This window comes from Pithys albifrons, chromosome 18 (assembly GCF_047495875.1).
Source record: "Pithys albifrons albifrons isolate INPA30051 chromosome 18, PitAlb_v1, whole genome shotgun sequence".
In the NCBI taxonomy this organism is placed as follows: domain Eukaryota; kingdom Metazoa; phylum Chordata; class Aves; order Passeriformes; family Thamnophilidae; genus Pithys; species Pithys albifrons.
The window spans coordinates 13,982,340-14,001,242 of NC_092475.1; the positions used below are offsets into that span (position 1 = coordinate 13,982,340).

The 18,903-nt window shown below is 49.8% G+C and overlaps 2 protein-coding genes across 3 annotated transcripts in view; both read left to right on the forward strand.

Moving 5' to 3' along the window:
- The window catches only part of ITCH (itchy E3 ubiquitin protein ligase), a 66,415-nt gene extending 62,097 nt beyond the window's left edge, over window positions 1-4,318 (forward strand). The window contains exons 23-25 of one of the 2 annotated variants that reach the window (XM_071572578.1): window positions 260-332; window positions 941-1,079; window positions 1,377-4,318. In XM_071572578.1, coding sequence (XP_071428679.1) covers window positions 260-332; window positions 941-1,040 — 173 coding nt within the window. In that variant the 3' untranslated portion in view covers window positions 1,041-1,079; window positions 1,377-4,318. Of the gene's footprint in view, window positions 1-259; window positions 333-940 lie in introns of both variants that reach the window. The other variant, XM_071572577.1, reaches the window with a different exon arrangement.
- A 3,258-nt stretch (window positions 4,319-7,576) lies between these two features.
- Window positions 7,577-15,567, forward strand: DYNLRB1 (dynein light chain roadblock-type 1). The gene is made up of 4 exons (XM_071573126.1): window positions 7,577-7,689; window positions 10,317-10,392; window positions 12,827-12,994; window positions 15,072-15,567. The coding sequence occupies exons 1-4, from the start codon at window positions 7,597-7,599 to the stop codon at window positions 15,113-15,115; spliced, it is 381 nt and encodes a 126-aa protein (XP_071429227.1). The 5' UTR covers window positions 7,577-7,596; the 3' UTR covers window positions 15,116-15,567.
- Window positions 15,568-18,903: the final 3,336 nt, after the last annotated feature.

Below are 18,903 nucleotides of genomic sequence, written 5' to 3' on the forward strand. Positions count from 1 at the left end.
AAGCCCTGCCCATACTTGAGCTGTGATGGAAAAAGAGATGGAAGGAATGTTCACACCTCTGTATTGAGCTTCAGAATCACTTAAATTGATGCATTTTACCACATGCATAGTTGTGATCCAGGCAGAGCTGTACAGTGAGACACTTCTTTGTGCAAGTTATGGTGATCTTGTCTTTGTTTAAGCCTTGCCTGCTTGAATTGTATTATATAGAGCACAAAGGTAGCCAGACCTATGCCTTGTTTATTGGAATTTGTTACAGGGAGCAATGGACCCCAAAAATTTTGTATTGAAAAAGTTGGAAAGGAAAACTGGTTACCTAGAAGTCATACCTGGTGAGTACATTAAAAAAAAATCAGAATATTACTTTGGTTTTTGCTGACCACAATCTACTTGGAGATTTTAGTAAATGGGTCATGTACTGAAGTGGTTGGGGCTCTGTAAAAGCAAAAACTAATTACACCAATAAACAGCTGAAGTTCTAAAAGCCTCTCATGGCATGGAGTAGATTGCATTGCAAATTCCATGGATTTGTGTGTTGCTGAACATTTAAAGTAATTAACATTAGTGTGTGAAGAGGTGAGGATTATCCTTTTGTTACTGCACTCCATCTTGTTAGGGGAGGAGCCACATTCACAGTCTCCTCTAGAGAAAAGGTCACTCCTCATGTCCTCAGGTGTCAGTGATGGTAAAACCACCACACAAACTTAAAATTTCAAACCTGAATGATGACTCTGGTTAACCAGATAGGTAGAGTTAGTGAACACTATCACTGTTCAAGCACTCTGCTCTCAGAAATACAGAAATTTATGTCAGTATTCAGCTTCTCACAGGGTATAAATCCCAGTGTCCATCAGCACAGCAAAAATGTCCCGTATTCATAATGGATTTTTTGTGACTGTTGAATTCTTTTTCAACACTTAAGCTCTTTCTTTATTTCCAGTTTCAATCGCTTAGACCTTCCCCCATATAAGAATTATGAGCAGTTGAAGGAAAAGCTGCTGTTTGCAATTGAAGAAACAGAAGGATTTGGGCAGGAGTAGCTGAAGTTTGCACCTCGAAGAATGTGAACTCAACACGATGTATGTTCTTCACTTCTGCTTGTTGCACAGTTCATTGTAAAGTAGACTTGACTTGGATTTATTTAACAATACTAATGTGTAAATAAATGGATGTTATCCTGAGGTTATCCACATTAACTCTGGATTTCTACTGAGCACTTTCAGAAATCAAATGAGCAGATACGGCTACAAGTGACTAATGAGCGAAGTAGAGGTTTAATACAGCTTTGGGCTCTGCTTTGTTTTACCATTCATTAATTAGAATGTGTCCTTAATGACTGACAGATTTTTAACAATAGTTTTGTCTTTCCTTTTTAGTAGCATTTTTTGCTACTGGTGCACTGGGAAGTTCCTTGGTAGCTGCAATGCTGCAGCAGCATCCTGAGCCTCTCCACAGCAGTGTCGGAGCCAGCCTGGATCCCCCTCTGTGCCATGAGCAGCTCCCTCCCTTTAGCCCCTTTTTCTAACTCAAGTGTGGCCAGACTGTTGTTCCCCACCTGGAGTCTGCTCACGTGCCAGCTGGGCTCCAGCTGCTGTTCAGGGGATATCAAACTGTGGCACAAGTCCAGGGCGTAGCCTGGCTTTGGTTTCTCCCAGTCCTGCTCCTGTCAGCACACAGACACCTGCCCCGAGCTGCTGGAACGCTGTGCCCTCCGAGGGATCTGAGCTCTTGTGTGTAACACACCCTACCTTGGGAATCAATAGTAATTAACACTGTGGTACTTCACTTGCTTTGCAAAGAAGCCCAGCTGGGATTGCACTGATTGCCTGGAGGCCCCTGTGTGCAGGCTGATGTTGGGCAGAGTGTCCGTGGACATCTCCTCGGTGTTTCTCCTCCATGTTGCAGTCAGTTTGCTCCGAAGAGTTCCTTGGGCTCTCGGGAAGAGGTGCAGAACAACTGGATTCAGAACAGGCTCCTGCTCATCATTTCTGCAGATGGACTGATGTGTGAGACTGGCTGAAGCCAAGAGCAGTAGGAAGATCATACATGGATTGCAGGTTTCTGAAATGCTGGAGCATCAGTCAATAGCTCTAGAAAGTTGGAAGCCAAAGTTTTTGGGGAGGTTTCTAAGATAATTCACCCTAAGCTTCTTACACCTAGTAACTTTTGTAGTGAGTTCCTGTTGGATTAACAGCATCTTTTACTTCCTTTTAGAATCTGTTAATGTTCAATTCTTTTCTGGTTTACAAGAACATTTTGCATTTTCCTGCTCCTTTAGACTGAGTGCACTTTTCGGGCCTGGTCAGCCCTTCCCTGCCCTAAGGCAGACCCAGAGAGATGAGCTGTAGCCACAGTGGGAGAGGTGACACTTGAAATAACATGTAGCACACATTAAAGCAAACCTGCAGCTCAGAGCAGCGTGGCAGGGGCTGCTTGGAAGACTTTTCTAGATAACAGAGCTGAAACAGGGCAGTGGGAAAGTGTAAAACTGAACTTCCAGTTTGGAAAAGAATCCAAATCCTGCTGTCCCATCCATCTAAACTGCAAGAGGGAAAAAACGATTCAGGCCTGAGAAGAACCAGAACACAACAGGTTTCAGCTGCTTCAGGTCAAGTGATGAATGCTCTGGGAAGGCAGGAGGGAGTGAACAGCTCTTGTCAGGCATGCTGGAAGTTCCTGATGACACAAAAATGCCCCTTGTTTAAAGCTTCCTGATGGTGAGAACTCACCTTCGTGGTCTGACTGGGGGAAAATCACCAACTTCAGCAACATTTGGGTATATTACAGTAAACAGCTCGTGAGGAGAAAAAAAGCCTTATATATATATATATATATATATATTCTGTTTATATTAATTCTTACAATGAAATGTAGTTATCTAACATATTTACAAGAGAGGTTAAATTAAGCAAGAGTAATGCAAGATTAAGCTATGAAAAATAGTCTATGTTCTGCATATTGCTTTATGATTCATGTAGGGAACCTAGAACTATTGTTCATGTATAAATATCACCCAAAAGGCTGCCAGCCCTATATTTTTAAAATAAAGAATAGTTATAATTGAAATAGCCTTAGCCCTAGTTCTATAGGGTGTGGCTGTTGAATATTTTTATGGTTGAAATGTTTAGTTCAGGAAAAACATACCTGCTTGTATATATTTTTGATGTTCAGGATTCCACTTATTCCATTGTTTCTTTTAATTTAAATGGCATGTTTATGTGTCTTTTCTGCTGTACCAGGATGGGAGAAAGGGGGCTGGATATCCCAAGCACCAGATATGATTTAAAAATATTGCAAATTAAGAATTCATTGAGAGAGGGGAAATAAAACGTAAATAAAACATTAGATTTGGCAAAAATATAGAAAGTTCAAAGCAACTTTCTAGTGTTAAATTGGCAATATTTCTGAAGGCACAAGTTCAGATTCCTCAGGCATCTGACTTGTGAATACTAACAAATCTGTGAAGTTTCTTAAGCATGTTGTGTAGGAAAAAAAGAAAAGGAATAATAAGCCACTGGTGCACTTTTCAGTTCTTTGTGGGGTTCTGGTGAAGCAAAAAGGGATGAGCCCAGAGCAGCCAGTCCCAGTAACAGGTTGGTGTGGATTGAACTCACAGGAGGGATTTTCAGCAGAAATTAATGCATTTGTCTCCCACTGCTTCACCTGATCAGCAACCTGAGCTGCATAAACTCATAGTATGTCACCAGTGTCCATTCATGTGCAACTGTCAATTGATCCTAATTATCAAGTGTTAAAAAACTCTTATTTAGGATTTTTCTTCATGAGAGTGATGTGAGAAAATGAAATGCTGAGAATTAACAAAGCCTTATTGTTCTGGGTAGCTCAGGAACTGTTCATATACTTATGAATTCACAGTAAATACATCATGTCTTCATCTGACCTAGTGTGGAAGTTTGGGGTTTTTTAAATCCAGTTGCTTGTGTTTAATAAAAAAAAAAAAGCTTTTTTATTTTTATTCTGAAAAAAAGTAAAACAAAACAAAAAATGCTTGTTTAATTTTTTTTTAATTTTGAGGGGTTTTTTTGCATTTTATTACATGCACTGGATTTGTAATTTTCCCTGTTCTATTGGTATCTCCAGCCCCCTTTTTGTGGTGTCTTTTAATTTTCCCCAAGAATTACTGTCTGTGTGTATGTGCTCTAGTGAACTCCTGTAGAAACTGGGATCAGCAGCACTGGATTGTAAAATACTGTACTGAAATCTATTGTCAATATTTCCTTGCGTTGTAATTCCAAATACTCAGGTAACTGTAACAGTATCTCAGTAAGGCAAATACTTTTATAAAACTCCTTAAAGAGCTGGTGGTCTGGTCGTTACTGCTGGGTGTGAGGGAACATCTGGGGCTGGGACAGTTGTCCTCCTAGCACAGTTCTTTGGGAATGTTTCTCTCCTGGGACCTCTTCCACTGCTGTTTGCACTGGAAATTTATTGGATTTGGGGCACAGTTCCTGGATTTTTACTGCTGGTGGGTGGTGCCCTGAGGAGCAGTGAGGGGCAGGGATGGAGGAAGGTTCTGCAGGAGCCACAGCTGTAGCACTGCCCTGTGGCACTGCTGTGGGGGGAACAGAAATGAGGAATGACACTGCAAGGGGTTAGTGACAGAGTGCCACAAAGGAGGGGAAAAAAGCTCCATTTCCCTGTGGCACTGCTGTGGGGGGAACAGAAATGAGGAATGACACTGCAGGTGGTTGGGATTGACAGTGCCACAAAGGTGGGGAAAAAAGCTCCATTTCCCTGTGGCACTGCTGTGGGGGGAACAAAAATGAGGAATGACACTGCAAGGGGTTAGTGACAGAGTGCCACAAAGGAGGGGAAAAAAGCTCCATTTCCCTGTGGCACTGCTGTGGGGGGAACAAAAATGAGGAATGACACTGCAAGGGGTTAATGACAGAGTGCCACAAAGGAGGGGAAAAAAGCTCCATTTCCCTGTGGCACTGCTGTGGGGGGAACAGAAATGAGGAATGACACTGCAGGTGGTTGGGATTGACAGAGTGCCACAAAGGAGGGGAAGAAAGCTCCATTTCCCTGTGGCACTGCTGTGGGGGGAACAGAAATGAGGAATGACACTGCAAGGGGTTAGTGACAGAGTGCCACAAAGGAGGGGAAAAAAGCTCCAGTGGGACCAACCAGGTTTGTAGTGTCCCTGATCCTCCTTGGAGGGAGAAGTGGCATTCCCCATTCCTCCTGTCAGCAGGAGCCTCTCCTGCTGGCCCTGACCTTTCCCAGATACCTGTGATGAGCTTTGCAGTCACATTCCATCTCCTTCGGTCCTCACAGGGACATCCCATCAGGTCTCAGGGACCTGGTTATGTCCAGTTTGCTCCAGTGGTCCCTAGACAGGTCATCCTTCCCTGAGGGTGACATCCTTCCCTTCCTGCAGGCCTTCCCCTGGGGTTGTCCCCTTCCCAGGTGTCCCCACGGGCTGGGTTAACACATTTTGTCAGTGGCAGCAAACCCCAGGGATGGTTTTCTGTGCCAGGCAAACACGTGCAGTCACAATTGCCTTTTTCTGCAGCAGGGATGTTGTTTGGAGTTGCTTCCTCCAAGCTTTGGATGGACCCACTTAAAAGCATCCCAGTAAGTTGTGTAAACCCAAAATTCCACTCTGCTTTGGGCAGCTTTATGTTAGTGCAGCTGTGAGGGTACCACACACATCTGAAGTTTTTTAAAAAAGGTTCAAATGAAACCACAATGCAGTGTATGATAAATGTACAACTCAGTTGCACTGCTGTGTTAGGTTTTGGCTATTTTCTTCAATCCTGGTGTTGCTATGTCAGTACCAGCCTGACTGGGGTGGTTTGTTCATGGCAGGATGGCAATGCTTGTTGAAAAAGTTGAAACAAAGCCCTGCTTGTTTGGGTGCCTGGTGGCAGCTGTGCCTTGCTGAGCTATTGCCCAAATCTTACCATGCTGTGACTTGAAGAGCTGAATCCATCCATGGTAAAATGAGTTGTAGCCAAGCTCTAAAACTTCCTGCTGGACTGGTAGAAGAGGTTACATTTCAGCTGAGTTAGGCTGTAGAGCAGCAAACAGCCACTACAACATAAAATAGTGGTATTTCTTGGAGCCTGAAGAACAATTTTTTTATCTCTGGCAGTGCCTTATTCTGTGTCCACTCTTAACCTGTCAGTCTGACAGCAGAGCACAAATGCCAGGGGCTCGTTGGAGAAATCTTGATTTCTCTAAGCAGAAAGTGGTCCCTGACAGCTTATCTGTCACATGAAATCCTGGTTTTCAGAGGAAAAACAAAACCCCAAAAGCCACACTTCCTGAGGTCATGTTTCTACATTTTGCCCAACAAATGTTTCTACATTTTGCCCAACAAACACCAGCTCTCTGTGCTGCTGTGGGAGCTGGGGGTGATCTGTGTCAGGTCACAGCTGAAAGCAGCAGTGTCCAAAGTGCACCAGAGTGGGTTTAGATCACACATTGGGAAAGATCCTTCCCTGTGAGGGTGGGCAGGCCCTGGCACAGGTTGGACAGAGGAGCTGTGGCTGCCCCATCCCTGGAAGTGTCCCAAGGGTGGGTTGGATGGCACTTGGAGCACTTTCAGGCTCCCCTTCCAACCCAAACCCTTCTGGGATTCAGTGCTAAGGGGCAGTGGGAGTTCCCCCCTCCCCTTTATCCTCTCGGCTGCTGCTGGAGCCCCCCAGGGCAGGGCAGAGCAGGGAGGGCCAGCCCAAGGCACATCCCAAACCCTGGGGAGCCACATCCAGAGGGAAACAGCATCTCCTGCCCCTCCAGGGAGAAAGGAGGATTGAGTGCTCAGCTACCCCGGGGCAAGGACAGTCTGGGGGCAAAGAAGAGCAATCCACTGAAGAGCTGCATCCCTCGTACCCCCACTGTGCTCTGCACACACAGCAGGGCTGGGGACAGCCCTCCTTCCTCAGGCTCTGGGGTATCCCAGGATGGCCATGGGGGATCCCAGGATGTCTGTGCAGTATCCTGGGATGTCCATGGAGTCTCCCGGGATGTCTGTGCAGTATCCTGGGATGTCCATGGAGTTTCCCGGGATGTCTCTGGGGTATCCTGGGATGTCCATGGGGTATCCTGGGATATCTCTGGGGTATCCCAGAATGTCCATGGGGTATCTGGGATGTATCTGGGCTATCCTGGGGTGTCCATGGGCTGTCCTGGGATGTCTGTGCAGTATCCCGGGATGTCCGTGGAGTATCCTGGCATGTCCGTGGGGTCTCCCGGGATGTCTGAGGTGTATCCTGGACACTTCCAGGGATGGGGCAGCCACAGTTTCTCTGGGCACCTGTGCCAGGGCCTGCCCACCCTCACAGGGCAGAATTCCTTCCCCAATTTGCTCTCAACCTGCTCTCCCTCAATCCGAGCCCATTCCCGCTGTGCTGGCCCCGCAGGCTCTGTGGGTGGTCTCACCCCCCTTTCCCGTACCAGGCACGGGAAGGCTGGAGGTGTTTGTGGGATCACTGACTGCCAATCGCGGGATCAGGGACCGCCCCGGGGGTTTGGGGAGTGTTCATGGGGTATCCCGGGATATCCTGGGATGCCGGGGGTGTACCCGGGATGTCCGAGGTTTATCCCGGGATGCCGCAGCTGTATCCCGGGATGCCGGGGGTGTGTCCGGGTGCCGTGGGCGGTCCCGGACGCTCCCGAAGCGTTTCCGGGGCAGCGCCGGGCAGGGCGGCGACGGCAACAATGGTGGGTGAGGCCGGGCCGGGCCGGGAGGGTCCCTGAGCCCCCTCGGGAGTCCCTGAGCCCTCGGGCTCGGGCGGTGTCGGGACCAGGCGGGACCCGCCGTGGGCAGCGGGGCCTCTGCGGGGTAGCCGGTTCGGTTCGGTTCGGTTCTGTTCGGCCCGGCCCGGCCCTGGTTCGTGCCGGTGCCGGCCCTGCTCGCCCTGTCGGGGCGGGGGCTCTGCCGCGGGGGCCCCTGCGGAGCTCGGGGGACTCTGCCGGTCTGAGGGGCTGCGGGACGGGCGGGTCCTGCCCCTGCCCCGCAGCTGGGGCTGCCCCTGCCCCTGCCCAGCCCTGCCCCTGCCCTGCCCTGCCCCTGCCCTGCCCTGCCCCTGCCCTGCCCAGCCCTGCCCCTGCCCTGCCCTGCCCCTGCCCAGCCCTGCCCGGCCCCTGCCCTGTCCTGTCGGGCCCCTGCCCTGCCCTGCCCTGCCCTGCCCTGCCCCTGCCCTGCCCAGCCCTGCCCTGCCCCTGCCCGGCCCCTGCCCTGTCCTGTCGGGCCCCTGCCCTACCCCTGCCCTGCCCCTGCCCAGCCCTGCCCTGCCCAGCCCTGCCCCTGCCCTGCCCTGCCCAGCCCTGCCCCTGCCCTGCCCTGCTCGGCCCCTGCCCAGCCCTGCCCGGCCCCTGCCCAGCCCTGCCCGGCCCCTGCCCTGCCCCTGCCCAGCCCAGCCCAGCCCTGCCCCTGCCCAGCCCTGCCCCTGCCCTGTCCTGTCGGGCCCCTGCCCTGCCCAGCCCTGCCCTGCCCCTGCCCTGCCCTGCCCCTGCCCTGTCCTGTCGGGCCCCTGCCCGGCCCCTGCCCGGCCCCTGCCCAGCCCAGCCCTGCCCGGCCCTGCCCTGCCCAGCCCTGCCCTGCCCTGCCCCTGCCCTGCCCGGCCCCTGCCCTGCCCTGCCCAGCCCTGCCCAGCCCTGCCCAGCCCTGCCCTGCCCCTGCCCTGCCCCTGCCCTGCCCGGCCCCTGCCCTGCCCTGCCCAGCCCTGCCCAGCCCTGCCCTGCCCCTGCCCTGCCCTGCCCTGCCCAGCCCTGCCCTGCCCCTGCCCTGCCCTGCCCAGCCCTGCTCTGCCCCATCCCTGCCCATCCCAGCTCTGCCCTGCCCTTCTCCCTTAGACCCAGGATGTGTTGGTTCTGTTCTAATTTTACTGGAATATTCCTGAAACCCAGGATGTGTTGGTACCATTGTGATTTTATTGAAATATTCCCTTAGACCTGGGATGTGTTGGTTCTGTTGTGATTTTATTGGAATATTCCCTGATGGAATATTCCCTGAGCCCCAGGATGTGGTGGTTCCACTGTTGGTTGTGTTGAAGGTTTCTCCCTGCCCAGTGTGTTCTGCTCAGTGCATATTCATGGAATTCAGGGATCAAAACAACGTGTCAGAACTAATAAAGAAATAAATGGTCACCCAAGTTGTAGCTGGACAGTTGAAATTGTCTAAAAGGATGTAATTTTTAGGTGAATCCAGGAGCTCAGGCTTTCCAGATGGGAACAGGAAGGTAAAGGCAACAGAGAGCACCTCACCCACCTGGGGGTAAGGTCAGCTCTTGGGGTTGGAGGAGATTAAAAGCTGGTGCCCTCCTGTGTGGATGCTGCTCTGCATCCAAATGGGTTTGTTAAGGCCCTGTGAAGAAAAGCATTTAATGAATCAGGACTTCAATACTGACAGTAAAAAGGCAGGAGATTAGTTCTTAATTTCTTGAGAGATTTAACAGTTTGCCACCAGATTTCTCTCAGCATTTGTCCACCCCATGGCTTGTTCTCCATTTCACTCCCCTTGCCACCATTTCTGCCTTGCAGGATCTCAAAGATGCTGCTTGTCTCTGTTTCCTTTAATTGGAATAAAGAATGCCAGGTGTTTGCCCAGCTGTGGAAAGCAATTCCATTGCTGAGGGTTTCCCACTCTGGGGCAGAACCCACAGTCATATTCTGACCTGTGTCTTGTAGGAATGGAAATGTGCAGAAGGTGCTGAAACCTCCTCTGACTTTGATGGGGTTTATACAAGGGACTGTTGCCTTGGCCTTGGTTGCATTTTTCCTTTCTTAAGTTGTAAATGATTGGTGGTGGTTATAAATAACCTTGCAGCCATCCCAGCATGAATCAGAATTATAAACAGTGTTTATTCATTGTTTTTCCCCTCATTTCTGTTATGTGCAATTGCTCTTAGCAACCATTTGATAAAAGGGAAGGTGATCTGGCACCAGGATGTGTCTTTTTCCTACTTTTTTTCATGAATTCCCTGTGTATTTTTGAACATGTCTTTTGTTTGACACCTAAACTGTAGTGTCTGACTGCACCTTCCAGCTGCAGGAGTTCAGCAGGAGGGTTGGCAAGGAGGGAGGGAAAGATGAGAGGGGAGTTTGAGCTTAACACAAGATGATAATCACAAGTGAGTGATGAGCAAAGACAGATGGAAAAGAACAGAAAAGGTCCTGAGGAAAAGGTGGTACCAAAGCAGAGACACTTTGCTGTGTGGATCAGGGTGGGCAGGTGTGTCTGAATCATCCCTGAGCAGCTTTGCTTTCAGACAGGTTATTGCAAAGCTTTGGTGGGAGGAGAGAGCAGCTGTAACCTCCTTTTCATCTGTGCTTTCTTTTTTTTGCAGGCTGAGGTGGAGGAGACACTGAAGAGAATCCAGAGCCAGAAAGGAGTGCAGGGAATCATCGTGGTTAATTCAGAAGGTGCTGTGCCAGCCTCGCTGTCCTGAGCTGTGACTGCCTCTAACCTGTGCTCACTGTGCCACTTACACTCAGCCCAAAGTCTGGCTTTGGCAGGGGGTTTCCTGCAGCCAAAACAGGCAGACAAGAGTCAGGCTGCAAAGTAGAAAATTGGCTTCCCATTTCTGCAAGCTCAGGTTATTATTTTAGGAAATAAATTAGAATTATTTGTAAAAGCTTTGCAGGCCCAGGGCAGTGACCCTTCCCCTGGACTCTGCCTTGGGGAGGCCACACCTTGAGTGTTGTGTTCAATTCTGGGCCCCTCAGTTCAGGAAAGAGATTGAGGGGCTGGAGCGGGGCCAGAGAAGAGCAAGGAGGCTGGAGAAGGGACTGGAGCACAAGTGCTGTGGGGAGAGGCTGAGGGAGCTGGGGGTGTTCAGCCTGGAGAAGAGGAGGCTCAGAGGTGACCTCAGCACTGTCTGGAACTGCCTGAAGGGAAGTTCTGGCCAGGTGGGGGTTGGTCTCTTCTCCCAGGCACTCAGCAATAGGACAAGGGGGCACGATGGGCTCAAGCTCTGCCAGGGGAAATTGAAGTTGGAGATCAGAAAAAAATTCTTTGCAGAGAGAGTGCTCAGGGATTGGAATGGGCTGCCCAGAGAGGGGGTGGATTCCCCATCCCTGGAGGTTTTCAACTGAGCTTGGCCGTGGCACTGAGTGCCATGATCTGGTAACCACAGTGGGGTTGGACTTTATGATCTCAGAGGTCTCTTCCAACCCAACTGATTCTGTGAGTCTATGATTTGAGTTATGCCAGTGTTTGAGCCTTGTGTCTGTCTAAACCTTTATCAGGAGCAGGAGACTCTCGTGAGGTGTTGCCTCTTGCTGCTGTGCTGGGCAGGCTCGAGTTCCTCAGCCCTGTCTGGTGCTCATGGGACTCATCAGCAAGTTGTCTCTTTTTGGAGTCACTGAAGTGTCCAGCAGAGCAGCTTCTTCAGAGCACTCTGAATAACACACTGGGAGCAGCCCAGTGCCTTAAAATTGTGTGATTATCAGTTAAAACTGAGTATGTTCTAGAAGTGATCCTTAGAAAAGATGGCAGTAGCTGTATATGAGTTTCCTGAGGATCAGATCAAGCAGCTTGTGTTCCTGCTGGCTGCTTTTCCAAAGGAACACAAGTCCAAAGCAATCCTGTTGAATCCAGCTCAGCATCCCCAGCAACCTCTTTAAAGATGAAATTTCTTGCAAATCTCTGATCCTTGCTTTGAGCAGGATCCTCTAGAGCAAGGAAACCTTGCCAATCACATGCTTGCTCCTTGTGATAGAGAAGTGGAGTAATTACTGAGATTAGTGAGAATAAGCTTTGCTTACAGCTTGAGATGAATGAATATTTTAAATTCTATTGGCTTTTTGACTGAGATCAAAGGTGACATCAGTTTAACATCTGTATCCTTTATCTGGGTAGTGGGAAGATTAACCTTTCTTCATACAAGGCATGAACTTGACTTGAAAGTGCTTTCCTTCAATTGGGGAGTGATGGATTGTGCTCTCCAGGCTGAAGCTGCAGCTGTTGGAACCTGTTGGTTCTGCCCTGCCAGAATGTGAGGCTTGGCTGCTGCCTTGTTCTGACACCTGAGCTGGGTTGGGACTGGCTTTTTGTGGGAGAACACACGTAGGGCAGGGAAAGCTTTGGCCAGACAGTGTGTGTGCCCTCCTGGCTGGTGATCCCTGACCCAGAGACCTGGCAGGGCTGCACCACCTGCCAGGGCTGAGTGTTGGAGCCTCAGCCCTGGGACTGTGTGAGGCAGCAGCGGGTCCTGACATCCATCCAGACAGTCACCCAGGTCAACTCAAAGTCTGGAAGCTTTGATCTGTGTTCTGTAATAAGGTGGGAAACTGGTAATAGAGGAGCAACGCCCCTTCCTCCCAAAGAACAGACAGATCAGGCACACAGGGAAAGCACTGCAGCTCTCTTAGAGGAAGGAGCTGAATCAGAAATGCAGTGAGACCCTTGGCTTTGCACAAGCTCTTTGGTCTCTTGGTGATCAGCCACTAAGCCCAAGTTATTCAGTTTCCTTAAGGCAGGGCTCACAGCTCTGAGTATCATTGAACTGTGGTGTTCAGGAGCCTCCCTGAAAGGAAAAGGTGTCCCCAGTCAGGAGAACAAAACTGAAACATTTCTATTTCCTCTCTCCTCTGCAGACACTTATTTTTGCTGTTACTTATTTCTATTTCTATCTCATAAATAAATGAAAATGCAAAAGTAGAGCACCAGAGGTAACAGGTGTCACCTCCACCTGTGGTTGCAGACCTCAGGCTTTCCACATCTGTCCTGCTCTCCTTTTGCCTTTGCAAAGAGCACTGCCAACCCTGGGGCACCTCCTGAGGTGACACAGCCACCCCAGCTGGGGCTGGCAGTGCCCAGAGCTGTGTCCCTGAGCCTGCTGTCCCTTCCCTGCAGGCATTCCCATCAAAAGCACCATGGACAACTCCAGCACCATGCAGTATGCCGGGCTCATGCACAGCTTCATCCTCAAGGCGCGGAGCACCGTGCGCGACCTGGACCCGCAGAACGACCTCACCTTCCTGCGCATCCGCTCCAAGAAGAACGAGGTCATGGTGGCCCCAGGTGAGACAGCAGGGCCAGCCCATCAGCAGCACTGTCCTCTCACTGCCAGGTTTTGGCTTCAGTTTTAGCTGGGCCTCAGTTTCAGCAGGCCCAGAGAGTCTGCGTAGATCAGAGGGGACAAACATCACCTGACTTGAGCAACCAGAGAGACATTTCATATCATTTTGGTGTCAAAATCCAGTACAAAAGAAGGTGTAGGTGGTGCCTGGTCAGTCCTTTGATGGCTGGGTGCTCAGCTGGGGGTGTTGGGCCTCATCACCACTTCACAGCTGTTTGCTTTGGGAAGTACCTTTGGATTTTTGTTGTTGGTTTTCTCCTCTCTTGCCAGGTATCCTTTGTGGGGAGCTTGTTGGGGTGTTTTTGGGAGCTGGGGTGGTGGAGCTCTGTGTTGGTTGGGTGGGCGACTCGGTGGTTGTTGTTGGTTTGGTTTTTTCCCACATTTATATATATATATATATGTATTCTGGTTTTAATTGTCTCTGGTTTGTATAATATAAGAACCTTTCTATTTTGGGGTTTGAGGGTTTTTTCCCCTCCCTCCTCTTCGCTTGCTGGGGGGGTGGATTCTCCCTCTCTGAGTTGGGCAGTTGGCATTTTGCCAGCTCAGCCTCTCACAGCAGGTGAGGGAACCCTTTGCCTGCTGCTCTGCTCACACTGGATAGTCCCTTCTTGCAGGGGGCTGTCCTGCTCTCTGCAGAGTTGAAAGCTTTTGCCACAGAGCAAAGTTTGCTTTGTTGTGTTTGAATGTGGCAAATCACTCCCCTCATTTCGTTTTGATCAAAGTAGAAGACATTAAACAGCCTTTGAGAGGATGCTGCAGCTTCTCAAGCTTTGGGTTTTTCAGTAAAGAGACCCCCAGGCTTTGGAAAGGAATATGTTTGGTGAGCAGTTTCCATTCAGAGCTGTGGGCTGAGTGCTAAAACAAAGCAGTCCTGATTTTCCAGTGCTGAGAAAAGTATCATTGCAGCTGTAATGATGGGCTGTGGAACAAAGCAGCAGCAACCTGCTTTTCAGGAAACACCCTCAGCATCCCAGCAGATCCCATGAGGACAGTTCCCCACTGTGTTCAGTTCTGGGCCCCTCAGTTCAGGAAGGGTATTGAGGTGCTGGAGTGAGTCCAGAGAAGAGCAACGAGGCTGGAGAAGGGACTGGAGCACAAGTGCTGTGGGGAGAGGCTGAGGGAGCTGGGGGTGTTCAGCCTGGAGAAGAGGAGGCTCAGAGGTGACCTCAGCACTGTCTGGAACTGCCTGAAGGGAAGTTCTGGCCAGGTGGGGGTTGGTCTCTTCTCCCAGGCACTCAGCAATAGGACAAGGGGGCACGATGGGCTCAAGCTCTGCCAGGGGAAATTGAAGTTGGAGATCAGGAAGAAATTCTTTGCAGAGAGAGTGCTCAGGGATTGGAATGGGCTGCCCAGAGAGGGGGTGGATTCCCCATCCCTGGAGGTTTTTAAGGTGAGAATGGACATGGCACTGAGTGCCATGATCTGGTAATTACAGTGGGGTTGGACCAAGGGTTGGACTTGATGATCTCAGAGGTCTTTTCCAACCCAATTGATTCTGTGATTTTATGATTTCAGCCTGTCCCTGTGTGCTCCATGTGGGGTGGTGCTGATGGAGAGGCCAAGGAGGGGATGGCTGTTGCCCCAGGGGCAGGGGAAGGAACACCTTGACACAGGCTCTGGTTTGTGCTGGGGCAGCCTCTGATTTCCATGGGAAGGATGAAAAGATGGGAATAAGCATTGGCACAGGAAAACACAACTGCAGCCATAGTGAGAAAAGGGGAACCACCCCCTGGCACTGCTGGTTTGGATCCCACCATTGCCTGTGCCAGTTGCTGGTGTTTCCTGGCACAGACTGGTTAAATTCAGCTGCCTTGGGAACATGCAGTTTCTAAAGACTTTTTCTCAGTAAAACCCATAAGTGATCTGACACACAGAGCCTGTTTTGAGAATGGAGCCTCCATTGAGAATGGAGTTCCCACAGAGTAATGTGAGATGTGAAAAGTGTTGAAATTTCCTGTTTCTGTGAACAAATACCAGCAATAAAATATTCATTTTCTTTTTTTTTTGTCTCTCCAGATAAAGACTATTTCCTGATTGTCATCCAGAATCCAACTGAATGATTGCACTGACTCAGTCTGACTTTTTCCCTTTGCCCAACTGTTTTTTTTTTTATTTAATGGTAAAGAATAGAGCATTAGTATTAACTGTGCTGTGCCACTTCAGTGAGGTTTGGAAAAACCAAAGCAGCTGATTCGTTGTCTACAAACAGCAAAAGTGGCACTTTTTTTTGTATCACAGGTTGTTTTGAGGGGGAACTGGTGAGTTGGAATTGGGCAGTAAAAAGTGCAACAGATTATTTTAATGGCTAAGAAGATAATATAATAAAATTCTAATAATAATCTAAAAAAGACTAATCTTTGTGTGCTTCCATGTCACCACTGAGCTCTGCTTTGACTCTCCTAGTTTTGAATGGCTGTAAATACAACTCTGCCTGTCCTTTAGTTCTGTCTTACTCTCTTGGTTTTACTTCAAAAGAGTCTGACCATATCAAATTAAAAAGTGTTACCAGTGACTGGGTTTGTCTTGAGTGTTTTTCTTCTGGAGATTTTAAGTGTTCTTGGGTAGGTGACACTAAAAGCTTGGCTCGTAGACACTCAGCTTCTGTGGGTCTTGTGTTGGCTCCAGGGCCCTCCCAAGCACCTCTTCACCTGCCCAGGGTGGCTGATGACAGTGCTTAAAGTTATCAATCTTCTGCAGAGGAAAGGACTTCACCCCACAGGCCTGTGAGGTTCACAGTGAAGACATTTTATTCCACACTGCACATGGTTTATGTCGGGTTAAGGCCACGTTCTGTTGGCTAAATTGAGTCTCACATCATCAGGCCACAACCTTTAATTGGTTAAAATCCATATCTCCCAAGTCCAATGTTTATATGAACTCATCCTGGCTGTTTTCAGGTGCACCTCCAGATTCCTGTGTGAAAGTCAAAGTGTTCTCATGAGAAACTTCTGGGGAGTCGCTGAGAACTCCTAGGAGTGATTTCTCCTTTACTGGTCAGCAGCAGCTGTGGCCTTGCTGCTTCTCAGCTCGTATCTGCTCAGTCTCATGGAGCTGATGTGGGCTGGATTGCTCATACGCCCATTTTCTGAAAGAAACCCTTCAACAAGTGCTCCTCTTCACTGAGGAGCTGTGCCTGCCCATCCCTGGGAGTGTCCAAGGCCAGGGCTTGGAGCAACCTGGGATAGTGAAGGTGTCCCTGCCCATGGCAGGGGGTGGAATGAGATGAGCTTTAAGGTCCCTTCCAACCCAAACCATTCATACTTCATGTTTGATCTTAACTCGTGTGTGGCTGCATCTATAGGGGTGAAGGCAGAGATCCCCTCCTGTGGGCACAGATCTGGTCCTGTGGGCACAGATCCCCTCCTGTGGGCAGAGATCCCCTCCTGTGGGCAGAGATCCCCTCCTGTGGGCAGAGATCTGATCCTGTGGGCACAGATCCCCTCCTGTGGGCACAGATCCCCTCCTGTGGGCAGAGATCTGGTCCTGTGGGCACAGATCCCCTCCTGTGGGCACAGATCCCCTCCTGTGGGCACAGATCCCCTCCTGTGGGCAGAGATCTGGTCCTGTGGGCACAGATCCCCTCCTGTGGGCAGATATCTGGTCCTGTGGGCAGAGATCTGGTCCTGTGGGCACAGATCCCCTCCTGTGGGCAGAGATCTGGTCCTGTGGGCACAGATCCCCTCCTGTGGGAACAGATCCCCTCCTGTGGGCACAGATCCCCTCCTGTGGGCAGAGCTGCAGCTGCTCCTCAAACCCAAGTCAGCTGCAGGAGACGTGGCAGTGCAGAGGCAGGAGCTCAGCCCCTGCCCTGCCTGAGCATCCAGATAGTTCTGTGGACAAAAATACCCTTCCCTTACCAGCATTCCAAGACCTCAGGGAGATTTCCTTCCTGGCCTGGTCCCACAAGCACCCAGGAGCACTCGTGGTCAGCAGAGGGTACCCTGCTGGAATGCTGGCAGGAGGGAAGCTCCTTCTGCATTCCAGGTCATGTTGGGGCAGCTCACTGGTGCCTTTAACCTTTGACTGAACAGGGGAGTGGATCAGAAATGCACCTCCTTAAAGAAGTTTTGACAGTGACATCAGTAAGACCAGGCATTGGTGCATGGAGCTCAGGAACCTGAGGGCTGAAGGAAGAAGTGTATAAACCACATTCTGCTGTGTTAGAAGTAAAATTTCCTTGATGCACATCCCATTTCTGTAAGTACCTTAACATGCTAAGAAGCTCCAGAGCTTCACTGAAATGGGGTCTCCTCTGCCTCTGCAAGTGTATGAATAATCTTTGGAATTATGGCCCCAATCCTGCAACAAGGTCTGCACAGATCAAACTAGGGATGGCATCACTAAATTGGAAAGAGTTTCACGTTCATCAGAAAGGGGTTCACACTTTATAGCAATAAATAGCAAACCCCTTTGCCTGAGGAAGGTTCATCCACCCTGTCTGATTCAACATTCCTGCTTCCCTTAGGTATTCTCTGATTAGCAGGACCTCTATCAGACATTAATGTCTCTCCCTGTATCTTAATTTTGAAAATCAGTCTGAAGAGTTTACATTGCCTTACCATATGGGCTTGTTTAACCACTGCTTGGTCAAGGAAAATCCATGGCATTGGCCATGAAAGTAGTTCCTTTCTTGGATAAACTCAACAAGGAGAAATGAATTTGTTCAATTCTCATTAAACATATTTTTCTTTCAATTGGTGACACCAGAACCAGAGCAGTTCTGTAATAGCTGCATCTTTCATGTCTTTTTTTACCAAGGTTGTACTCAATCCTTTACCATTTTGCATTCCCTCGGGTTTGGTGCCAGTGCACTGTCCAACGAGCCCTTGCTCCTGTTGCAGTGCCCAGGAGGAGGGTTGTTGTTACACCTGGTTCTTGGTGAAACCCTGTTGCTGTTTGCAGTTGGTTTTGATTCATTTCCCAGCTCCAGAAATAGCTGCCCTATTTGTAGTCGTGCTGCTGGCTCTGAAATATTCAGCACAGCCCTGGCTGTGAATGCAGCAGGGGAGGAAACAACGGGACATGGGTGGGGTGGGTGTGAGGGCTGAACTGTCTGGGGGTCGGTGTGAGGTGGGTCATGCTCAGATTTGTTCTCTGCAGACCCCCAGGCACACTCTGGTCTGAGCTGTCCCTCCCTCCACCAGCAGCCTGGAGCCAGCCTGGAGAAGAGGAGGCTCAGGGGAGACTTTATCACTCTCTACAACTCCCTGAAAGGATGTTGTAGCCAGGTGGGGGTTGGTCTCTTCTCTCAGGCACTCAGCAGGAGAACAAGAGGGCAGGAGCTTAAGCTCTGCCATGGGAGGTTTAGGTTGGATATCAGGAAGAAATTCTTTGCGGAGAGAGTGCTCAGGCATTGGAATGGGCTGCCCAGAGAGGGGGTGGATTCTCCATCCATGGAGGTTTTTAAGATGAGACTGGACGTGGGACTGAGTGCCATGATCTGGTAAACACAGTGGGGTTGGATCAAGGGTTGGACTTGATAATCTCAGAGGTCTCTTCCAACCCAGCTGATTCTATGATTCTATGACACCTGGAAGATGTTTGATCCAAGACATCCAGAAGAAGCCACAGCAGGCTGAGGACACGGACACCTGTGTCCTGTGAGCACCTCTGCAAATCCCAGCCCAGGTGTCCTCCTGCTGCCCTAAGCAAGGCTCTCTGCTGTGCTGCTCTGATGGGACCAGGGAATCTGCTGCTGTTTGGGGTCACCTCTGAATAAACACGGTGTCCCACTGGGAAATGGTGATGCTGTGCCGTGGCATTCCCTGCTGACTGGGCACGGCCTGATGGCAGCAGCAGTGCTGGGTCATGGCTGTGGCTCATAGAAAAGAGGGAGAGTGACCTCTCA

What these genes read in the sequence shown, in the direction of transcription:
- DYNLRB1 (XM_071573126.1), top strand. Translation starts at nt 7,597, where the DNA reads ATGCCGGGGGTGTGTCCGGGTGCCGTGGGCGGTCCCGGACGCTCCCGA. An exon ending in GGGCGGCGACGGCAACAATG is followed by an intron (nt 7,690 to 10,316) that starts GTGGGTGAGGCC and finishes TTTTTTTTGCAG; the next exon opens with GCTGAGGTGGAGGAGACACT. An exon ending in CATCGTGGTTAATTCAGAAG is followed by an intron (nt 10,393 to 12,826) that starts GTGCTGTGCCAG and finishes CCTTCCCTGCAG; the next exon opens with GCATTCCCATCAAAAGCACC.